General features: G+C 36.2%; 1 protein-coding gene across 2 annotated transcripts; it reads left to right on the forward strand.

The window, feature by feature from the left end:
• Window positions 1–1,617: 1,617 nt before the first annotated feature.
• LOC107098943 (solute carrier family 26 member 6-like) lies at window positions 1,618–21,510 on the forward strand. 2 transcript variants are annotated; one of them, XM_015396841.1, is made up of 20 exons: window positions 1,618–2,023; window positions 2,389–2,528; window positions 3,712–3,851; window positions 4,394–4,504; window positions 5,740–5,915; window positions 7,069–7,233; window positions 7,314–7,466; window positions 7,545–7,627; window positions 7,715–7,862; window positions 7,948–8,061; window positions 9,844–9,921; window positions 10,276–10,371; window positions 11,099–11,205; window positions 11,421–11,490; window positions 13,430–13,522; window positions 15,202–15,333; window positions 15,446–15,616; window positions 16,330–16,384; window positions 17,200–17,357; window positions 20,322–21,510. In XM_015396841.1, exons 2-20 carry the CDS (start codon window positions 2,401–2,403, stop codon window positions 20,343–20,345), a joined length of 2,202 nt encoding a protein of 733 aa, XP_015252327.1. In that variant the 5' UTR covers window positions 1,618–2,023; window positions 2,389–2,400; the 3' UTR covers window positions 20,346–21,510. The 2 variants fall into 2 exon arrangements, with proteins under 2 accessions (XP_015252327.1, XP_015252328.1); XM_015396842.1 differs by having other exon boundaries at window positions 15,449–15,616.
• Window positions 21,511–21,827: the final 317 nt, after the last annotated feature.

A 21,827-nucleotide genomic window follows, 5' to 3' on the forward strand; every position in this document is an offset into this window, starting at 1 on the left:
AAAAAAAGAGTAGTATTACAGTGGCATCAGAGGGTGTATGCCTGTCAATGAATAGCTAAATGAGCAAAAGATAGCCTGAAAGGTTACAGTTTAAGACCCTGTTAATCTGAATGTCTCACTACATCATTAAAGAAAACAGGTCAAACCAATGTTTAGTCTGCAAAGGTTTTATTGGTTTTAAGAGTTGAGGCAGCTTGAGAAAAAAAATGTCTCACTTCTCACTTCACTTCAGCCATCAACGTCTGCAGAAACTCAATGATGAAATGCCTATAAAAGTAAAATTTAATTTCCTATCCTAAAACCAACATTCTGTATGCGGTGAGGCTAGTTTGACCTCAGCGTTGACGAGAGGCCGTTCCTTTACATTTAACTAAAAGTTGCAGCTTCCAACTTGGATCAATCAAGCATTAAGCAAATATTAATGCTTATTTAAGACTAATCTTTAGCTATTTGGACACAATGATAAGGTGTATGTTATGGTTAGTTAAGACAAGGCTTTTAAACATAGAAAAGCTTTTTTTTAGTGTGAATTTTAAACAAATTAACTAGTACTATGAATATTTTACCCCATTTATTTACCCTTTTGTATTATTAATACTACATTATACAGATGTAGGTAAAAGAAAAAGTTAAGTGCTTTTTATACAACATGTGCTCGCTGTGTGCATTCTGCATGACTGGACCTGGGGTGAATGCAGTTTGTTAACCCTTGAGATTAACACCTAAAGATGTTGATAATTAACTCCGTTAAACCTTTCAATCATTAAGGCTAATCACAAATTACTCTGTAAACACTGCATGCATGCATGTGTTCATGTGCTGACATCAAGAAAAAGTTTTACAAGAGTGATTTAAAAAGTTGAACAGAAATCCTGGAGAGTTTTGTTTCTAGGAAAAAAGTCCGCCTGACCTTTGAAACATGTCACTGCAAAGCTGTTTTTTTTCTTTTCTTTTACAGTGTATTTGAATTCAATGGTGTGGTATTAGTTTAATTAGCAGATATTCATTATACCCCTCACACTATAACTAATGTGTAAGTCGAATTCAGCTGAAAGAAAATTACGGTTAGTCCTTATATCGTGGATTATCTGCCTCTGATTCCTGCTGTGATAAGAAGTATCAGTTCTTCCAGAGGCTTTTCCATCTTCCTTTGGTGTAATCATAAAACAATATTAGCAAGGACAACCCTGATTAGGGGGAAATAACTTGATTATCTTATCATAAATAAATATGCTTAAAGGCATGGAATGTGCAGATAAGAAACATCTAAGAGTTTTTGCACAGCTTAAACCTGGGTAAAACAAACCTCCAAATCTATATACCATTAAAACATATTGTATTTGGTTTGCTTTTTGCAGATTATTTTCATTCTTTTGCATCAAACGAGTTGTTGAAATCCCCAAATTAGCTTTTTTGTGTTGAGAAGCAGTGAGCTGACTCATTCAGACAGTTATAAGACACCCATAATGACACACAGACACATGGGGCGTGCATGGACACAGTTACCTGTTTTCACTTGTCATTTGCATTGAAGGAACTTTGCTCCGTCTTTCCTTGACCAAGTCTGGTGTCATATCAGGTGTTCTCCTCTAAAGCACTTACGCCACAGCAGTGGAGGAGGAAGGTCACAGTTGTATGAGTAACAGAGTTGAGGACATTGAGTTTAGAGTCGTTTGGATCTGATGGAAAACTGGGCCACAATTTCAATTTGCCATCCAGGAACCACCTCTGCGCTCAGGCTGGGTTTATTCATCAGAAAGAGAGAAGTGTAATCTTATGACTTTTGAGGAAGACTTATGGGGGAGGGGTAATATATGATTTGAAGAAGGTTTTATTCAAGCCTTATTGCTCTTGGGTTAGAATCTTTAGAACAGAATACCACACACCGCATCAGGTGTAAAAGCTTTACGGTGTGACTACACATTAGCATCATTCTCATCAGAGTATCACAGGAATCCAGGATTGGAATCTAAGCTTTGGAGGTGGAAACTGGAATCTCATCTTATTCACTGATCGCACCAAGGTAATTCATTATTTCATCTGGAATTTGCTGTATGAAACAGTTGATTCTCAGTGAAGTCATACTTTAAATTTATTTTAAAATGCTTCCTTTTATTTTGTTGCAAATCAGACTGTTTTTTTATTAAGTGGTCCTAATTATCAGTTCCAACTTTAGAATCGTGTTTTGGTTTAAGTTACACTGTGCATAACTGTGAATCATTCAGCCACAAAAAAATAATAACTCAGTCATAAAAATAATTCAGTCGTGATAAAGTCATGCTTCTATGACGAGGAAGCATGGGTGGTTGATTATAAAGTATTGCTCAATTTGAGCAAACCAATGTGGCTCCAATGTCTTTCAATAATAACTGAAAGATTTGCTGGCAGCTTTTTGTAGCCATGGAGGAGAGAAGAAGGCTGCCCTACAAAGTGGACAGGGAGTTCCTGGATGAAGGCGCTCTGGATGAGATAGGAGAGAAGAACGAATCCAAACCATCGCTGTTAAACAAGATAAAAGGCTCGCTGAGGTAAAGTCTTATTTATTTCACTCTTACATTAAAGTACGCATCCACCCTGATTAACTTTAAAACATGTATTTAACAATTAAGAATACAATAAAGTCAACTAAAAATAGGGGCTATCTAAATAATTTTCTAACGTCGCTTTGTAAATAAAGATTTATAAATCAATTAACCTGCTTTCTTTTGTCCTTAAGTAATAAGAAGTAGAAAATCTTCCACTTATTTAGTTACTTCATCACCGCCAGTCATCTCTTGTGTAGTATATTCTAATCACTTAAAGTGGAGCTGCAGTGCTGTTTGCCTGTTTAAATGTTTGGATGTTGTTGCACTTTGCCTCTCCTTTCTCATTGTTTGGGGAGCTGTGATATAAAATTACTGTCAGCTGCACAGATTTGAATAAAGCTATGAGTGAACTTTAATACTGGTTGGTGGTGTGTGAAATCACATCCTATAAAGCCAATTATTTTGGTCATCAACAAACACATGTATAGAAGAAGATTCCTTTTAAAAAACTATAATAGCAGTACCACTGGCAGGGTTGGGGTGGGGCTAAAAATTATTTAATCTTGAGCCGCATCTTAAATTCTATGATATTATGGCTAGAATCACTTAATATGATTATATATCAGTTACTTTCCAGAAGTAATGTATTCTTTTTAAATTGTTATTTTTATATCAGTTTATAAATTCTGTTGTTATATTAAATGAATTGTTCTAATCAGCACTGGACTCTTAAAGTCACAATGCTATGTGTTATTAGATGGAACAATGACAAAAGAATAAAACTAAATACAATTCTTTATCTTTTTGGTACTTAATGAGTTTCTTCATTCAAATTCATGATAAAAATCACATTTTTAAATACCTTAAGTCTCATAGTACTTAACCATTTTTTTTGTTTTAACAATAAATATAAAAGCAGAAATGCACACATTTATGTTTGTGGAAAATATCTAACATGCTGTATCTCCAAATATAACTGCAGGTTACATGTTCCCAGGATTATAAATTCTGCAAAGTGAGGATTTTATTGGTTACATGTACATTAATTTCCCCACGTTACTGCTAAAACTATTAACAAAATTTTGGCATTTCTAGAAGATCGTAGTGAATGTTATACATCTTTATATTGAAATGTACTTCAGGAGAGATAATGTTTTGTTCACTGTTTTCTGTTGCTCCAACTCAGGTGTAATGGTCCCCGGGTGAAGAGCTGTATGCTGGGGACCTTTCCTGTTTTTTCCTGGCTGCCTCGTTACAAATTCAAAGAGGATGCTTTGGGTGACTTGATCTCAGGAATCAGTGTGGGGATTGTGCAGCTTCCACAGGGTGAGACAGAGCTCCACTGGGCGAGGGCGGAGTTGGGGTGGTTACAGAATTAAAAAAGAGAGCCATAAATTATTTAATTATGGCGGTAGGTTAATAAGTTCCAAGGCTGTAAACCTTTGCAACATTTCTTTGTTTGTTTATTAAGCAGTCCACCGACAGAAGAAAATGTTGCTGATGTTTATTCTGTTTTTTAACTCTTCAAAGATTAAAGGCTTAAACAGCAGGATTCCTTCTGTACATTCAATAATCTAAATCAGTATTTAAAAAGAAGGAAGGAAGGAAGGAAGGAAGGAAGGAAGGAAGGAAGGAAGGANGAAGGAAGGAAGGAAGGAAGGAAGGAAGGAAGGAAGGAAGGAAGGAAGGAAGGATTTCTTGGTTGCTAACACTTTTGATTCAGATCTAATTAAGTTTTTTTCTTTGTTCAGTGTCTTGTGGTGAGGTAGTTTAGGGCTAAATCATCTTCCAGGACTGTAATAGACATTTTATTCAATCTCAGAATGACGGAGAAATAATATTTTCCTTCATGTTTGAATTCCCTGTAGGTATGGCCTATGCACTGCTGGCATCTGTTCCTCCGGTATTTGGTCTTTACTCCTCCTTCTACCCAGTTCTCATTTACTTCATTTTTGGAACATCGAGGCACATCTCAGTTGGTATGTTTATTGTATTGGTCCACTTTAAAACTTTTGATGGTAAGCATTGCTTATAGAAGGAATATCCACGGCCTAAAATAAAATATCCACCTCTGACAGATTTATAGGTGAGCATGAAAATTACAGAGAATTATAGAAGTTACCAAAGGAGGGGACAATATCTTGGTGTCCATTATTTAAATGACTGATTAAGTAAACAGTCTTATTTCTCCTCACATTCATAATATAGATGTTTTAATTTAAAAATATGATATTTATAAGTATTACACTTACAAATATAGGTATATAGTTTTCCTAACTGAATCAGCTTTGGGAGAGTTACTATCAAACATGCTTGATTTTAGTATCTAGTCTTTATAAAAATCATCGGACTTAAGTTTTAATTTTTCTTGATTGTAAAGAATGACATAACTCAATAATAATCCTGTGGTATGAGTGAGGCGGTCAGAGCTGGCAGGAAGACAGATGAAGCTAAATATAAGAGATCCCCTGAAGAACACCTGTTAGATGCTGCAAACGACATGAGACTGTGATTCATGATCCAGCAAGGCCAACCCTAAACACACAACCAAAAATACAATAAAAGAGTTTATATCAGAGCACAATTATTGATTACTCTAGCCTAAGTCCATACCTATATTAAACTATAACCTTTGACGAGACGTAAGAACTGCCATTTAGAGAATTTCTCTGGCTGCTATTCTACAGGGTTTGATGCTCTACTTTGTGTTGGACAAGGACACAGTTCTCCTTGGCACACATTTACACAGTTTGTTGTGGTAAGATGAAAGATTGTGCAAGCATTGCAACTCTTAAAGTTAAATGCTTGAGGCATGACAGCTAAGGCTTGGCTAAAACTGGGTTATAAAACACAGAATTTATCCAATCATAGGCAATAAATCAGTTTATAATCTCATTTATATGAACAAGTGAAACAGTTGTAATGAAAATGCGCCGAATGAATGAATAATGAATAAGCTGACCCAAGCACCAGCAAAAATACATGTTTATATGAAAATAAACTTGCAATTACATTTTGCACCAAAAAGTTAAGTTTAAGTGTAGCTTTTATAAATCCATTAAGTTTGCTTAACACTGTCAACACAGCAAAATTTGTTCAAAAAAAAAATAAATGCTCAAAATAAAAAAAATACAAAATCTGAACCAAATGAACAAGAAGAAAAAGCACTGGGTGATCCTGTTCCTCATATCCTGTTCCTTATTCCTATGTTCAGGAACATACGCAGTGATGAGCGTGATGATAGGAGGGGTGGTCGACCGACATGCACCGGATTCAGACTTTGAGATCTGGGACAATGTGACCAACTCCAGCATCATCGACATTGTTGCTCGAGATAAACACCGGGTCCAAATAGCAGCTGCAGTTACTCTTTTATCTGGTGTGTTTCAGGTAAGTCTGAAGCAAGCTTAACACATCAATCAGTGTTGGAGGCAGGAACATGTTGTGCTTCTAAAAAAATCTAACTTCCTGCAGAAAACTACCAGGAGGTCATAAAGTAGGCTACTTATTGCAAACCGCTAATTATAAATAGCGTAGCTATGCAAAAATAAAATACTCTAAAGGTTACTGATTACTTTGACTCTAGAAAGGGTGACTTTATGGCTGCATCAGCTAATCTTCTAAGATTATATGAACTTGTAGGTTGTATACTTGAGAAATTCCAGGTTTTATTAGTTGTGCAGGTTAAAAACGCATTCTGTTTTAGATAACCCCAAAATCCAGAGGTTTTGCAACATCTAAGTCTGAATGTTTTAAATACTTTTAAAAGAAGAGATGATTAAGAACAACAACAGGAGAAACATCCTTTTGAATTTGTTTCCAAGAACTCCAACTTAGCAAGAAAAATAGCATTAGAATCAATATAATCAGTGATATATCAACTGTTTTTTTTTTTTTTTTTTGTTAAAAAGAGATGGTGTTTTTTTTCCCAGGCTCAGCCATAATCAGACAAATTGTCTCACAAATTTTGACTTAGATTTAAGTAAAACTACCCAAATTCAGCCCGAGCAGCATAAACCTAACACATGGGCTAAAGAAATGAGACAACAGATGTGTGCAACAACTGAAATTCAAAATCTGTTCCTGGACTTAGAATAGAAGTTCCCTAAATAGTCCAGATAACAAAAAACATACATAATAATTTATAGCTTTTTATTATTTTTTGAATAAAAGAGCAGTAATCTAGTGGAAAGGTTTCTGATGGATGAAGCAGATATCAGGCAGGAATATGCAATTTCAGGAAAGTTTGATGCTTTAGATTTCTTTTACTGGTGAAATTGTGAAATACATCAACAATTTAAAAAAACAAACAAACAAATTCTCACGTTAAGGATCAGTAAGGAGCAGGATATAGAAAGACATGAGGAGGACACCTGGCTCCAAAGTTTCATTTAATTAACTTAAATAGCTCTAAAATAATTGTTTAAGCTCTACTCACCTAATTGCAAGTAAATCAATGCAATCATTAAAACCTCAAAATATCTTCAACAACCAAAACACTATTTATTTCTGTCATGTGATCTTGTGCATGCATTGTGTGCAGATTCTTCTTGGCGTGATCCAGTTTGGGTTCGTGGTGACCTACCTGTCTGAGCCCCTCGTCCGAGGTTACACCACAGGAGCCGCCATCCACGTCGTTGTTTCCCAGCTCAAATATGCCTTCGGTATCAAACCAAACAGATACAGTGGACCTATTTCCTTGATTTATGTAAGACAAACAATTATTGTTTCCATCATAGAAATGAATTTTATTTCCTGAGATTATATAAAGTGTCTTTGGTCTTCTAGACGGTGCTGGAGATCTGCTCTCTCCTTCCGCAAACAAATATTGGCACATTGGTGGTCAGCATCATCACCATTGTTTGCCTCGTCGCTGCCAAGGAGTTTAATATATGGTTGAAGAAAAAGATACCTGTTCCACTTCCCATTGAGCTAATTGCTGTAAGTACAAAGCAACGTGAATGCTTCACTGAAAAAACTCACAGCATCTTTATTTGATCTGTTCTTGGTTTCCTTTAGATCATCATTGCCACAGTTATCTCTTGGAAGGTTAATCTAGAGGAAAGATATGGAGTGGATGTAGTGGGAGATATTCCCTCTGGGTGAGGAAAACACATCTATTATTGCACATCTCTGCTAAAGAGATGTTTGTTACGTATCTCGTTCCATCCCCTATCTCTGTTTGTCAGTCTCCAAGCGCCTGAAGTTCCTGCAGTCTCCCTCTTCGGCCATATAATCGGGGATGCCTTTGCCCTTGCTGTAGTAGGGTATGGCATTGCTATCTCTCTTGGACGAATATTTGCACTCAAATATGGTTACAAGGTGGACAGCAACCAGGTAGTGTGACCGAGAATAAATTATTCAAGGTTGATCTATTTGACTGTAGGGTATAGAATATAAATCCTGGTGTTTTATTGTTTAGGAGCTACTCGCCCTCGGCTTGAGCAATTTAGTTGGAGGATTTTTCCAGTGTTTTGCCATCAGCTGCTCAATGTCTCGCACTATGGTCCAGGAAAGCACAGGAGGACGGACCCAGGTTGGTAAATGTGTCTCACTTTGTATTTCAGTACAACTGAGTAGTACTGTCTTGACTTATAGATTTTCTTGTATTAATGAGCAATTCTTTGGGGAATTTATCAGTCACCCGTCTCCTCCTATAAGCTTATTGAAAGAGAACCCTGAGGCTACATAAAAGGAGTCGTGCTTTTTTAAGACCAGTCTCCTTATTTAGTTTCCAAAAAAATCAGCTGTACCAACAAAAAGCCAAATAGGAGACCAGCAAACACAACACAGTCATACTGTTTATTTAGTACTCAGGTAATGGAAAACATCTTATGGTGATATGTATATTATTATCACAAATTACTTATCCCTTTATTTTCCTGACAAGAGAACCTTTTGGTGTGAGAAAATGAGTTAAAACCTAAAAACATCAGGAGAACTCTAAACCTGGAGATCTGACAAACGGGTTTGATTCATAGAGAGTGTTTCCTTCAGCTGGCAGAACTTAAAGGGTCTCCTCCCGACGTATTAGCATCAGATATCACAGCGCTCCTTAAAAAGTCTTGCAAAGTCTATGTCTGTTAGGGCTTTTTGGCAAAAATGAGGGGAGAGGAGGCAACAAAGCATTCTCAGAGAGGAAGTTATATTGTTTCAGGATCCCTGATGTTCTACTATTTAATAGAAACGATTCCACGGATGTAGCTAACATCTGGAAACAAGTGTCACTGTAGAGGAAAGGAAGTTAATAAAAATGAAATTTGAATTTGATAAAAAAAAATGCCTATCAAATAAAGAAATGGTTGCCTTTAAAAAAGAAAGACTTTGAATATTATAGAAAGTAGTATAAATATCTACTTTCTGAAGGGTGCTAAGAAAGGTATTTTGACATTCTCCTGCTGTTATAAGAAATTATTTCCCCAATAGTAGAAACATGCAACCGTGTCTGGTTTAGAACATCTGGAGACGACCTTAACAAAAACATCAAAGTAAAATAAATAAAGATAAACATAACATGTGACACTACACAGCTTATTTCCTGATCACTTTGTTGTTCCACTTACATAAACCTCCAAACTTTGGTTTGGGGAACCAGTCCTCTCCAAGGAGAAAGTCATGATCTCAAAGGAGCAAGCTCCAATTTGGCTGACATCATTTTAGCTCAATAGGTTTGTGTTGTATTCTGTCCATGGCACAAAGCCCTTACAAACGTGAGTTGCACATTTTTCCTCTGCACCGCTGCACTACATCTCACCGTGTGTTTAAAAAAGCACTAAAAGGCAGATCATTGATCTCTCTCTCTGCACAGAGGAGATGCCCTCTAATGGGGGGGGGGGGGGGGATTCCCATCATTAGACACAAAACAAAGGCGATAAAAGAGACCCACCACCAGTACCACAACAATATTATCAGTCTAGTATTAACTCCACATTCAGATCATTCATTAACATGATAGAAACACTTCGAACTGTGGCAAACTGAGACAAATGAGGACCTGAATTTAATGAAGAGGTACATATATGCAAAGGGACGTTTATATAAACGCCTTTTGCAGATTTTACTTTAACTTATATCCAAAAAAAAGAGATATGACATGAAGTTTAACGGATCCAGGATCGGTCTTCTCTGAAAGAAGCATTTCACTATTTCTTCTCTCTCTTTCAGCTCACTCCGCTAATAGCCACATCATTAATCTCTTGAACGTTTCTCTCTAATGCTTTTCCTCTGATCTTTTTCTCTTTATATCCATCCATCCATCATGCCTGTTTCCCCACCCTCTCTCTCTCTCTCTCTCTCTCTCTCTCTCTCTTCTCTGCAGGTTGCTGGAGCTCTGTCAGCGGTGGTTATCCTTATCATCACTCTCTGGATTGGAACTCTCTTTGAAGATCTGCCCAAGGTATTCACATGTGTTCACCCACACACAATCACGAACATGTGTACAAAACTGAGCAGGAATGTGTGAAGAATTTTAAGGGGTTCCTCAAAGCCAAAATCAGGAGTGATTTAACTCACAGCTGTGGATTGAACTCTGAAATACAACCAGCAGATTGTTCAGGTTAAACACTTGTGATACTTTAATCCTCAGCCAATGCATTTCATGACATCACATACATGCAGATCTTTGTTAGGTCTCCACAGTTCAAATTTTCGAAGCACTCCAGTCCTATGAATAAACTTTAACTCCATTGTTGAGCTCATTAAACTCAGCTCAGTGCTCAATATCAATTACTCTACTTGATTAATTTTTCAGGCAGTGCTGGCTGCCATCATCTTCGTTAATCTCCACGGTATGCTGAAGCAGTTCTGGGATATTCCCGCCTTGTGGAGAAGCAATAAGATCGACATGGTGAGTGTGCCAAAAGGTTGGTAGGGAAGAAGAGTATAAGCAAAGGCAGATTACTTAGTTTCATTTTTATATGAAAATGTTTTTATGAAATGTTTGTACCTCTTTGTTCTTCATTACCTCTGTAAAACAACACAGCATATTTATTTTTTTTTATTTGTCTAATCCAAACATAGCAGTGCTTAAACCTTCAAGCCCTTCAATGTCCCGATATTCATCCATAAGCACAATTGTCTTTTAGAGGAATAAATAGCTACAGAAAACTGAAGTCGTTTAACTCTGCATTAACTTCTCTATATGTAACACAGTGATATGTTCTCTTTAGTTGTTCCACATGTGAAGGAGATGGAAAACCTTCAAATGGTCAATCATGTCACATGTTTAACCCATTAGAGCACAAATAAGCATGTTAAAAGGATTTTTTCATTTATTGATATAATTAGCACATTAAAAAACAACTGTGGTGACCAAAGCACATAAAAAAAGATCAGATAGACAAAAACGTCATATATTAATGAAAGCAGAAAGCCCTTTGTTGCTCTCTTTTGTCTTTGATTTTATTCTTATTCATGGTGTTTTTGTGTTTGAAAACATCCTTTTTGTCTTATTTTTGTCCTCATCTTTTCTGCATATTTAAGAGTTAACTCTAGCCTTGCTGTACATAATCAAGTAACCTAGAGTGATTAAGGTTTTATTTGGTCCCCTGACTTATGATTCTTTCTTTCTCCAGCTGGTGTGGATTGTCACCTTCATCTTTACTGTGTTGTTGAACCCAGACATTGGACTCGCTGCCTCCATCGCCTTCTCTTTGCTCACTATCATCTTCAGGACACAGCTGTAAGAAGGCCTTACTGGTAACATTCACAAAAATATGACGCTCCAGAAGTTTTGCAGCTACTGAGAGAATGTAAGCATGTTGATTATTAGTTAAAGGAAACACTGACTGTTTTCCCCTTCAGGCAATACATTTATATTTTTTTTACATCTTTACCATACACTTTTTCAACAGGAAGGGAAATTAATTAACCGCCTCTTTGTGTTACACATTTCAGACCCAAGTACTCCCTGTTAGGACAGGTGGCAGACACGGATATTTACAAACCAGTGGAGGAATATGGTCTGGTAATGTCAACAAACCTCTTATTTTTGTTAGCATTAGCATGTCCAGATTGTAACCACCCAACTTATGACCGGTTTATATATATAAAGTGCAAAATATATCTAAATCCTACAGTATATTAGGATTTTACTTCTTTATTTAACCATATTCTACAGATTATAGCCATGCAGGGAAAGTATGGAGCTTGGCCTCAATTATCACAAATACACATATGTGAATCATACTTGCACAGGACAAGATCCACACGCACATCACAATTCATGCAAGCACAAAACAATCTACACTTACACAGTACAGAATCCACACATGCACAGAACAAGACTCACCAAAGTTTTTCTGGTACATAAACAATTATAAAGGATGTGGGATCTGGGGGTCATCCCATGTGAGGTACCTTCTTGTGATTGGCTTACACAAAGGAGCATTGTGATTGGTGACAAACCATTACCTGCTTAAAAAAATGCATTTGTGTATCGAGGCACGTCAGCACAGTCTCAAAAATCCACACACAAGTGCAGTGAAGTTTAAAGACCATTGGTATTTTGCAATTTAATCTATAATTGTTTATGGACTAGAAATACTTTGGTGAATCTTGTTCTGTACATGTGTGGATCTTGTATTGTGTGTGTGTGGATCTTGTATTGTGTGTGTGTGGATATTTTTGTGTTTGTGTGAATCGTTCCATGCATGTGTGGATCTTGTCCTGTGCATGTGTGAATCGCATATGTGTATTCGTGAAAAATGAGACCGATCTCCATAGGAAAGAGTCCAATTTTCATTTTGTCAGAAGATTGACTGAAAAAAGTAGAACCAATATATTTCTTTGAAGCCCTTTAAAATTTCACATGGTCATTCAAAGTGACCACCTTTTACTTTGCAAAACACTGGCCACTTTATGAGGTAAACTCTAATGCCACCATGCTGGATGACCCTGTAGCCCATTTGATTTTAATATGCCTTAATTTTTCTCTGCATAATTCAACCCCAAGCATCACACCTCCACAATTTTAATCTCCTGTGAGTGTGGAGCTCTTTTGAATTCCAACAAACCAATTTTCTGTCTATTAACTGACCGAATTTGAGCTCGGTGGATTGTCCTGCTGTGATACACTGTGATCATAAAGTGATGGATTCTCTCAGCAACCCCTCTAAAAAGATCTGTGGTGTTTATAAAGTGTGTATCGACTACATAAAACATTACACACCGATCACCTGAAGGACTTATGCAAGGAAGGATGGATCTATGTGTTCATGTTGTTTTATTATTTATTTTCCTACCTTGTGAATGTTGCAGGTGAAATCAAGACTCACTGAACCATACCAATAGTTAAGCCAACCGAGTTGCTTCTACAATATATTGGCCAGTGAGTGGATTAGAGTTATTGCGGAAAACTCTGAAACACTTTTAACATCTTCATTCCAGTTTTTGGATCTAACCAAATCAGTATAAATTCTGTCAGGTTTGCTTAAAACAATGAACAAGATAGAAAGATAGATCTCTAAGAAAAATGACAAAAATCTAGCAAATATCTCACACAATGTGTCCCAAGTAATTTTCTTGTTGCTGAAAAACGGTTGAGGGAAAGATTTATGGAGCCAAATACTGGGCAGCTCTTTATGAAAGAGGCTGAATAAAGGCTGAGAGGGCAGCAGTTAAATGCAGGAACAGCAACGAAAAGCTTTAACAATAAATAAATCAGAGACACTGATCCAGATATGATTGTTTTTATAAAAATGAAACATAATAAAACATTAAAATTCTATTAGGTACTAATTTTTACTGGGGTGTGAGCTTAAATACCTTATGCTTTCTATAAGTCTTTCAAGATGTTTAAATATAATATAAAGCAAATACTGATGTTTATTTTGCTTTATAGTCTGAGTTTGGTTTGAGCATTTACAAAGTATTTTTTCTGTGTTTACCTCCTTTATGGATATCAGGCGAGGCAGGTGCCAAGAATTTTAATCTTCCGCTCTTCTGCCACCCTCTACTTTGCCAACGCTGAGATGTACCAAGAAGCTCTGGCAGAAAAGGTGACAACACGAACACAAACAGAATATTAAAGCTACAAACCTCTTCTAGCAGGGCTTGATGTGCTCCTTCTAAAGTGAAAACAAAATACGCTTCCAAAGATTTCCCTGTATGAAAACCAGGGCCCTCATGAGAGCTGATGTAAGCCATGCACCATGATGGCCTTGATTCAATGAACCAGATGCATAAACACACACATATGCATGGAAACAATATAAAAGAACCGATGGCAGCTGCAATCCTTCTTGTCACAATCTCTCTGCAATCGACTTCTCTTTTACAAACATCACTTCTGACACACTAACAACAGATGAGGCATGTTACCATTCACACATCACCGTCGTGACAGACATTGTTAAAAATGCCATCCTGCTAATTTCTCTTCTCTTCTAAAGTTCTCCCTCCAACACCCCCACCCTCCTCCTCCTTCCTTCTCCTTTTTCTTCTTCTTCTTTCACGTCTACTTGTTGTAAATAGGAAGACAAATGGAGGGAACTTGGACAATAGATGCCAGCAGACAGGGGAGGGGTGAGGGGTGTACAGCCTGAATCAGGGTGGGAGATAATGGAACGTTTCATTAAAATGTCAACATGTCAAAGACAAAGAATTTCTCCTCTCTCCTTTCTCATCTTTGAGACACTATTTTGAGCTCTTATTGAGCAGGCATGCACTGACCGAAGGGGATGTTTACAAAAGGTGAGAAATCACCACCAGTGAAAACATGGGCATAAAAGGTTTCTCATCAGATGATGAGAGATATTGGAATTTAGTGTTATTTTAATCTGTTCTTGCAGACATGGCTTAACAAGATCAATTTAAAATGCCTAAGAGTTCCAATAATCTTCAGTGCAGCTTTCTTTATCTTTTTCTAATGGAACCTAACTAGTATACAGAAACTAGCTAATGGAGATGCACAGGAAAAAAAAATGGCAAGTGAATTTATGGAGCTGAGAAAGGTACAGATTTTGGAAACAGGCTGGCTTTAGAAATATCAGGCTTAGACCAGATTTGAAAGGTCAAGCTGAGCCCTAAAGAGAAAATATGTCTGAATGAAAGGGATAAAAGTCAACAAATGAGTGAGTAGAGTAGCTGCACTGACTGGAGGTTAGGGTCGATGAGATGAAGGTTGCCTCTCCTGCAGGCAGACACAGAATTACATGGAGGTTGCAGCAGCAGTTCAACCAGATCCAGCTATATGTAGGGAGAACATCGGGTCTCATCAAAAATCCACCTCCCTCTATTATTGCAAATCTACTTAATATATATTTAAAGTTGTGTTGTTTGAGCTGAAATGCAAAACAAATTGATTTACTCACAAAATAAATCCTGAAAGTTTGCCTAAGGTTTACATTTAGAAATGTTATGAGAGGAATCAGCACCTCACGAATGAAAAGATGATTTGTTGTTTATATACTCAGGTTCCTACGATAAAACTACATACGTATTTTTAAAATAAATATTTATTTTCAGCTGTATTTTATGCTATTAATTCGAGTTGATGTTTTTCTTGCTCCAAATTCTGCAGCTTTTAAATGAGATTGTTTAAAACCAGCAGCCTTTAATTGACAAATCAAACCTGACATAAAGGCCATGCTCCTTTGTCTGATAATACGCTACGAATTTTTATTTGAAATAATAAAAGGAAAACTTTGGGGGGATTTTTCTGTGCTGTTTCTTTTAGACTGGAATTGACATCACAAAGATCCTGTCAATAAAGAAGAAGATGGAGAAAAAACGTAAAAGACATGAAAAGAAAATGGCCAAGAAGGCAAAGAAAGAGCTAAAAAAGAAGAAGAAGCAGAAGACAGACATAGTAAGCTGAACCAAAAGAGGGAACCAGAACAGATTTACTAGAACAAATTTTCATATTTCCTTTTTTTTCTTCTGTTTTGCTAAACTCTAACTGTGTCTATTATCCTTCTAAGCAGCAGCAGGAGGAGTCAGCAGAGTCGGGAGAGTCAGACTCCGACCACCAGAAGCAAATCGCCACAATCGATGTGGACGATGCTCCTGACCCCACCCTGCCCAAAGCCATCATCCTTGACCTTAGTCCTGTGAACTTCCTGGATACAGTGGGGGTCAAGACAATAAAAAGCGTAAGAAAATAAGATTCTCATAACTCTATGTGATTATTAAAATACTGTACCGGTATATTTAGAAAAATAATCTGTGTAATAATGAAAAAGATGGTTCTGTTTTAACCTGTTAACTTACCACAAAGAAATCAGTTTTTAAATGTCTGAAAATGCAAAAAAAAAAAAAGCAGCTGCTGTTCTTTAACTCTTGGGAGGTTCAGCCTTCAGATATCAAACTATTAATGGTGGAAAGTGGCCTTATTGTTGCCACATGATGCTGCAATTCTGGAGGCAATGCATACATTGGATGGGACAGTTAAGGGGTTAAATTCATGAGGCCTTTTAAAAATCAAGTTTAGACTGACCAGAGTTTCTCATATTTTCTGTTGATCTTAAATTTAAAATATTTTTTAGTCCAGATTTCTGACTCCGGTAATCATCCTATTAGTATTTTTTATATGAGTTTAGGTTTTTTACCTGCAGAGGTCAGAATATTTACCAGAAACAGAAAATCAAGACAGGCTCAACAGTAACAGGTTTTCAAAGTGCATGTGAGATAGAGAGAAATATCCTTTTAGAGTATGTGTCAACTTCATTGCTAAATCATTAAACTTTAAGCAATCAAGTTTTTTTATATGTATGCAAAATGTTCTTTATCAATTTTTTATTCTCATTTAAATGTTAAGGTAACTTTAAGGCAAGTAATGATCCATACATCTGTGTTTCTGCTTCAGATTTGGAGAGACTATGGAGAAATCAACATTGAGGTTGTTCTTGCTTGCTGCCAGAGTAAGTCCAGCCTTCAAGTTGTGTACCATCATTTGCCAGAATACAAAACACTGCATTATTTGTTCCCAAGTAGCTGTAATGACCTTAGATGATCAAATTAATATTAAAACTTTTATTTTTACACCAGTTTCATTAGATAAATGCTGGTAGTGTCTTTCTGGGAGACTTAATTGGCATGAAGTGCCTTTATTTTCTGTTTTCTCCAAAACCCTCATAACCAACTGGAGGTCATTTAGAAACACAAGATCTTGGTTCAGCTGGTAATCAGCTTTGCTTTAGCATCACTGTTAAGTAAGTTTAATGACTGTTTCAAGCTCTCTTATAGATGATGATAAATGATTCCTCCCCGGGGTCAGCTGCTTTTTCAGAGCATTTTTTCTTATTTGATGTTTACATAATGTTAGACAACTTAAATTTAGATTGTATACATACTTTTATATACTGTAGATATATAGACAAAGCTCTCTCTATATATATAAATATATATACAAAAACAACACATAAATCTTTGGGGTATTAACTAACAGTCAGCTTTGCTGAAAGCTGGGAGCCATCCAGGTTACTTCAAATAATCAACAGCACTAATTAGCCTGCATTAAGCTGAGATATATAAATAGTAAGGAAATTATTTATTAAAATGGTTTAGGCTTGCAAAAGAATGGCAGAAAGTATTCATGCATTCTGGAACTATAATGTATTTTAACTGAAGCCTTCTATGATTATCATTTTTCTCATTTTTTCATCTATTTTCTTGTACCTTCAGCTTTACTCTTTAGTGCCTATGTTTATGTTCTGAACGTTAACGTTGTGCCTAGATGGCGTGGTGGAGAGCCTCCAGGATGGAGGGTTCTTCAATGACAAAGTGACAAAGTCCTGCCTCTTCAACACCATCCATGATGCAGTTTTGTACTGTCAGTCTGAAAAACCAAGGCGCCAAAGTTATGAAGACTATGAAGAAGACAGTGAAGAAGAGGTAGGAGGCTTATTATCAGGCTTTCTGTTTAAGTTTAATTCTGTGACAAAATAGGATCACAAAGTTAGCAAAACTCATATTAGGAAGCATTCTCTTCACCAAAATATTGTTTTGCTTCAATAAATCAATTATTTCTGACTCTGAAATATTTTAACTTTTTAGTACTATGCATCAGAACACAGTATTACTCGGAATAATTCTTCACAATTTCCTAATTTAACCAGGATGGGCTTGTTTCCATATATAATATGACGTGGAACTGGATATTTCAGGACGTTTAAAGATTTTTCTTTCAACATTTCTTCATGAATTTGACACAATACGGTAATTTTGTTTTTGAAAACTCATTAAGGGACATACAGAGAAATTGCTTTGGATATTAAAGCTTTTCTACAGGGAGAACAGGCAAGGATGGATGTAATAAAAGACAACAATGTAGCAAAGAAAAAGGCAGCAATTTAATACGGTGTTGAAATCTGATATTAGTATTTATCAAAGTCTATACTTTAAATAAAATATTTAAATGTTCTTGTTTCTTATAGAGTTTTAGGGGTCACCAGTAAAAGGGAGTTAATATGGTTAAGTTTTGACTTTATTATTCAAAAATAAAATAAAATCCTCATTACAGAAATATTCTCTGATGCTGCGAATACAGGACAGTAAATAGGCTCACAATAAAGAGCGGTGTTATTGATGTGACTTAATGTGCCACATTCACAGATAACAAAACAGTAGGAATTTTGAGATGCAGACTGTTTATAAGTCGGAGTTGATCAAACTGATAATCAGCAGCTTACTCTTTTTTGAAGGTTTTAAGCCTTACAAATTCAACTGTAGTCATATGATTGGTTAATTATTGCCATTGGCAATATGGAATATCCATTTGTAATTAAATATTGGTTGTTTTCTGGTGATATTTTCCAACGTTTGCTTTCACTGTGGCACCGCCTCTCATGTTACTCAGTTTCTTTAGGAAGGCAGAGCAAAATCTGAGACCTCACGCAGCTGAAAAACACATTTTTATTACTTGGAACATTGGTGTAAAAAAAAGTAGTGCTGCTGTGACTGTGTAGATTAGGTGCTAAAAGAGCCACTTCAACTAAACTTTGCTCTGCCTCACATCCCAGATCATTGATCGAATAAAGCAGGCTTGTTGTTTACTGGACAAAATAGGTGCCTCCTTGAAGGATGCGAAATCGCTGCCCAGCATAAAATGGTGACATTGACAGGTTTTCCCAGACATTGGTGCTTTGAGAGATTCACAATTATTTCACAATTATTTATACATGCAGAAATCAAGCAAAATACCATTTATGGCATGATTTTGATAAAGGAATAGCATCATAAAATAGTTACAGTAGCAGCGTTTTAAAATGGCCCTTCCCAGTCAAACACCAGCCGAATGGCAGCACACTTCCCTGCAACCCCCAGCAAAATCCCCTCCAACTCCTGGGTGACAGGAGTGAACCCTCCTTCTTCTGCATATTTTTTTACTCTGACTCCACCTTTTCACTGAATTACAGGGTTGACCAGAAGATAACGCTTCTCTTTCGATATTAAAGTCCACAAATCAAGACAGAAAGAATATTTTAGTACATGGATTGATGTTTAAAGAGGAATTGTAGGGGACCATCCAAGGGCCCATCAAGGAAAGTGGAAAAAATTTGAATGGCTACTACTTTAAAATCACTGAAAAATTGATTTTGCATTATACAGGCCGTTCAATAAAAAATAAGTATTCTATTTTAAAACCTAGAGCTTATTACGTATATTTAAATGTTAAATTTAACTTTCAGCTTTTAGATACAAAATTAAAAACATCCCTTTTTAATTTGTAAGGAGAGCCTCCCATCTAAAACCAATTTGAATGATGATGAAAGTGATTAAATTTGATTGAGTTCCCTTTGCAGCTCATGGTGAACCTAATGCATTATGCCTCTCTTGATTAACAATGATTTAGATGTGCCTCAATTGCTTGGTTCATTTACCTCCTCTGTGTCCAGGCACTGTGACTGAGACAGCTCATTAAACACTGTTTGGGTATATTTACAGCTGAATGAGTTTTAACTTGAAACTGCTAATGCTTTCCAATGCACAATTTAACAGACAACCTTTGCTCCATGAACTGTAATTACCGTACATCTCATTCCACCACTGACCATTAATGCAAATAGCCTCTCTGAGTTTGGAGCAAACATACCAAATGGCTTACATAGGCTGTTTAGATTTCATCTGACCTCATATTCAAACACTTTTATATCCTAGCATAGCTTTCAGTGAAAACACTTTTGTTTGTGCACAATCTGCTCTGGTATTTATTTTGTTTCTGCTGGAAAGAGTTATTCTGCAAAAAATTACGTGACTAATCTGTTTCAGATCCATTCAGCACCGCAGTGACGAAATAAAAATGACAGAAATGTGGATAATGAGGAGATTGTGTAAAGGATTGCACACATAAATGTAAATGCATGCAATATTAGAAGGAAAGAGGGATATTTACGGTAAATAAAATCTGTGCCCACAAATTATCCTGAAAGTGTTTATTTTAATAATAATAATATAAGAAGAGCGGGTGTTTGTAAACCAGTCTCCTATAAAAATAGTTTCCTGCAATTTAGTCACTCACACAAAGACCAAAAATGTTATGTGGCTATGTGAAGAAACGTTAAGTTAGGGTCTCTGCAGGGACAAAAAAAAAAATGACAGGCTGTTAAATTCACCCTAAAGCCTTATTAGAAATTCAGTTTTAAAAAACATCCCAAAAGTCAGATGATAATTTTATAGAAAAATCCGACCCATTGCTTCAGAGGAAGTTGCCTGCTGAGTCACAATTTCAAGCAGCAGCTTCACAGTTTTCCTCCTCATTAAACTCTGAGATGGAGTCTGTGGAAAACACTTTTTTGAAAGTCAAAAAATACTTTTTTTTTTCAGCTTTCCTCTTTTCTGTGTCCTCTTTCTTCGCAGGATTTGAAAGAAACTAATTTCTAAGTCCTAAAAGAAGAGACGGAGGATGTGACAGAAACTAGGAAGCAGGATTTCATCCAGACAGCTTGAAAATTCTGGAACACCCTGTTTCATAAACATACAGTGGAAAACAAATACAGGATATTTTTTTTCTACAGAATGTATTTTCTTGAAATTGTATAAGGCTGAATATAGGCATTTTACCTCCATGACTGTATTTCTATGTTGTGTTATTTGCTATTCTTTATGTTGTACTGAATTGATTTAAACACTAAGTTTTGTGTAAATGTGGACATATGTGTCCTGATGTTTTATGTGATCAGTATGAAGTGTTTCTTTAAGTCTAAAATGATCCATTGTACTTTAATCTCTTAATTTATGGCTGAAAAAAATATGTCATATTAAAAATATTTGCTAATGTGCAAGAGCATCATGATAGATCATTTTACATTTTGAAAATATGTCAGGTAGTCTTAGTTTGGCACCATGAGTGGAGAAAAAAATAGAAAATCAGTGGTGGTTCTAGACTATATCTACTAAGGGTGCCAGGGAAGGGCCAGTGTTTTTCCATTAGGCAACAAAACAAAATAATGAAATCATAAATTTTTTAGCCACATAGCCGAATATCTTCTTGCTTCTCTGGAGGTGCATGTTGCAGATAAACTCCTGACCAAGCAGAGGAGAACTGGCGTCTCAGTACATCTGCAGTTTAAAGTGCAAGACCTGCATTTGAATCAGCATTAACACTGATCTAAAGTGCCCTACAAAAATTTTTATATTTCCAGAACCTTTCCCAATTTCTCCACTCTCCAGTTACAAATGTTAGTTTAATTAGTTGATTAAGAATTTATCTAATCTCCCAATGCAATATAGCTCCTAAAAAGTGCCAGGAAGACATTATGTGGCTTCTGTATATTTCATGAACAAAAATGTGTAAAGCATGGAATGCGTTTGCATTCAGTTCCCTTGGGTCAATACTTTGTAGATACCACTTTTACAGAATCTATTTAACCATGTTCTACAAAATATAAAGATTATATATGAGATATAGCTTGTTTTGTGTCGGGTTGTTTTTTGGCAAAATACCTTAGTTTAGTCAGTTAGATGGGGAATTGTTCTGAAAATAAATGTTTAATTCTTGCTAATTAATTCTAAAGCATCATTGTTGATCTTGATGTATATTTAAGGTAGTTTCCTCTTAAACAGCCTCTAACATGCTTCCCTCCAGGATTTCACTGTTTTAGCTACATTTACCTTCCTTTATGCTGGTGGAGATTCTCAGTCTTCCAGTTCATAGTCATTTCAAAAAGTTAAAGTTAAAAAAGAAACCACTGGACATGTTTTCCAAGTTTGAAGACGTTTCACTTCCCATCCAGGAAGCTTTCTCAATTCAAGATGTCTGGATTAGAGTTAAGTCTGGCTTTTGTAGAGTAGCCCAACAAAAGCCTTGTAATGGCTTAGAAAACATGCACATTGAAACTGGAAAACCAGCTCCACCCCTTAATA

This window comes from Cyprinodon variegatus, unplaced genomic scaffold (genome assembly GCF_000732505.1).
Source record: "Cyprinodon variegatus isolate N-32 unplaced genomic scaffold, C_variegatus-1.0 Scaffold824, whole genome shotgun sequence".
Lineage (NCBI taxonomy): Eukaryota > Metazoa > Chordata > Actinopteri > Cyprinodontiformes > Cyprinodontidae > Cyprinodon > Cyprinodon variegatus.

Excerpts from the sequence above, each read along its gene's own strand:
- LOC107098943 (XM_015396841.1), top strand. The coding sequence starts at position 2,401 with ATGGAGGAGAGAAGAAGGCTGCCCTACAAAGTGGACAGGGAGTTCCTG. Across the intron at positions 5,916-7,068 it reads TTTTATCTGGTGTGTTTCAG|ATTCTTCTTGGCGTGATCCA; the intron begins GTAAGTCTGAAG and ends CATTGTGTGCAG. Across the intron at positions 13,523-15,201 it reads AAGAAGCTCTGGCAGAAAAG|ACTGGAATTGACATCACAAA; the intron begins GTGACAACACGA and ends TGTTTCTTTTAG.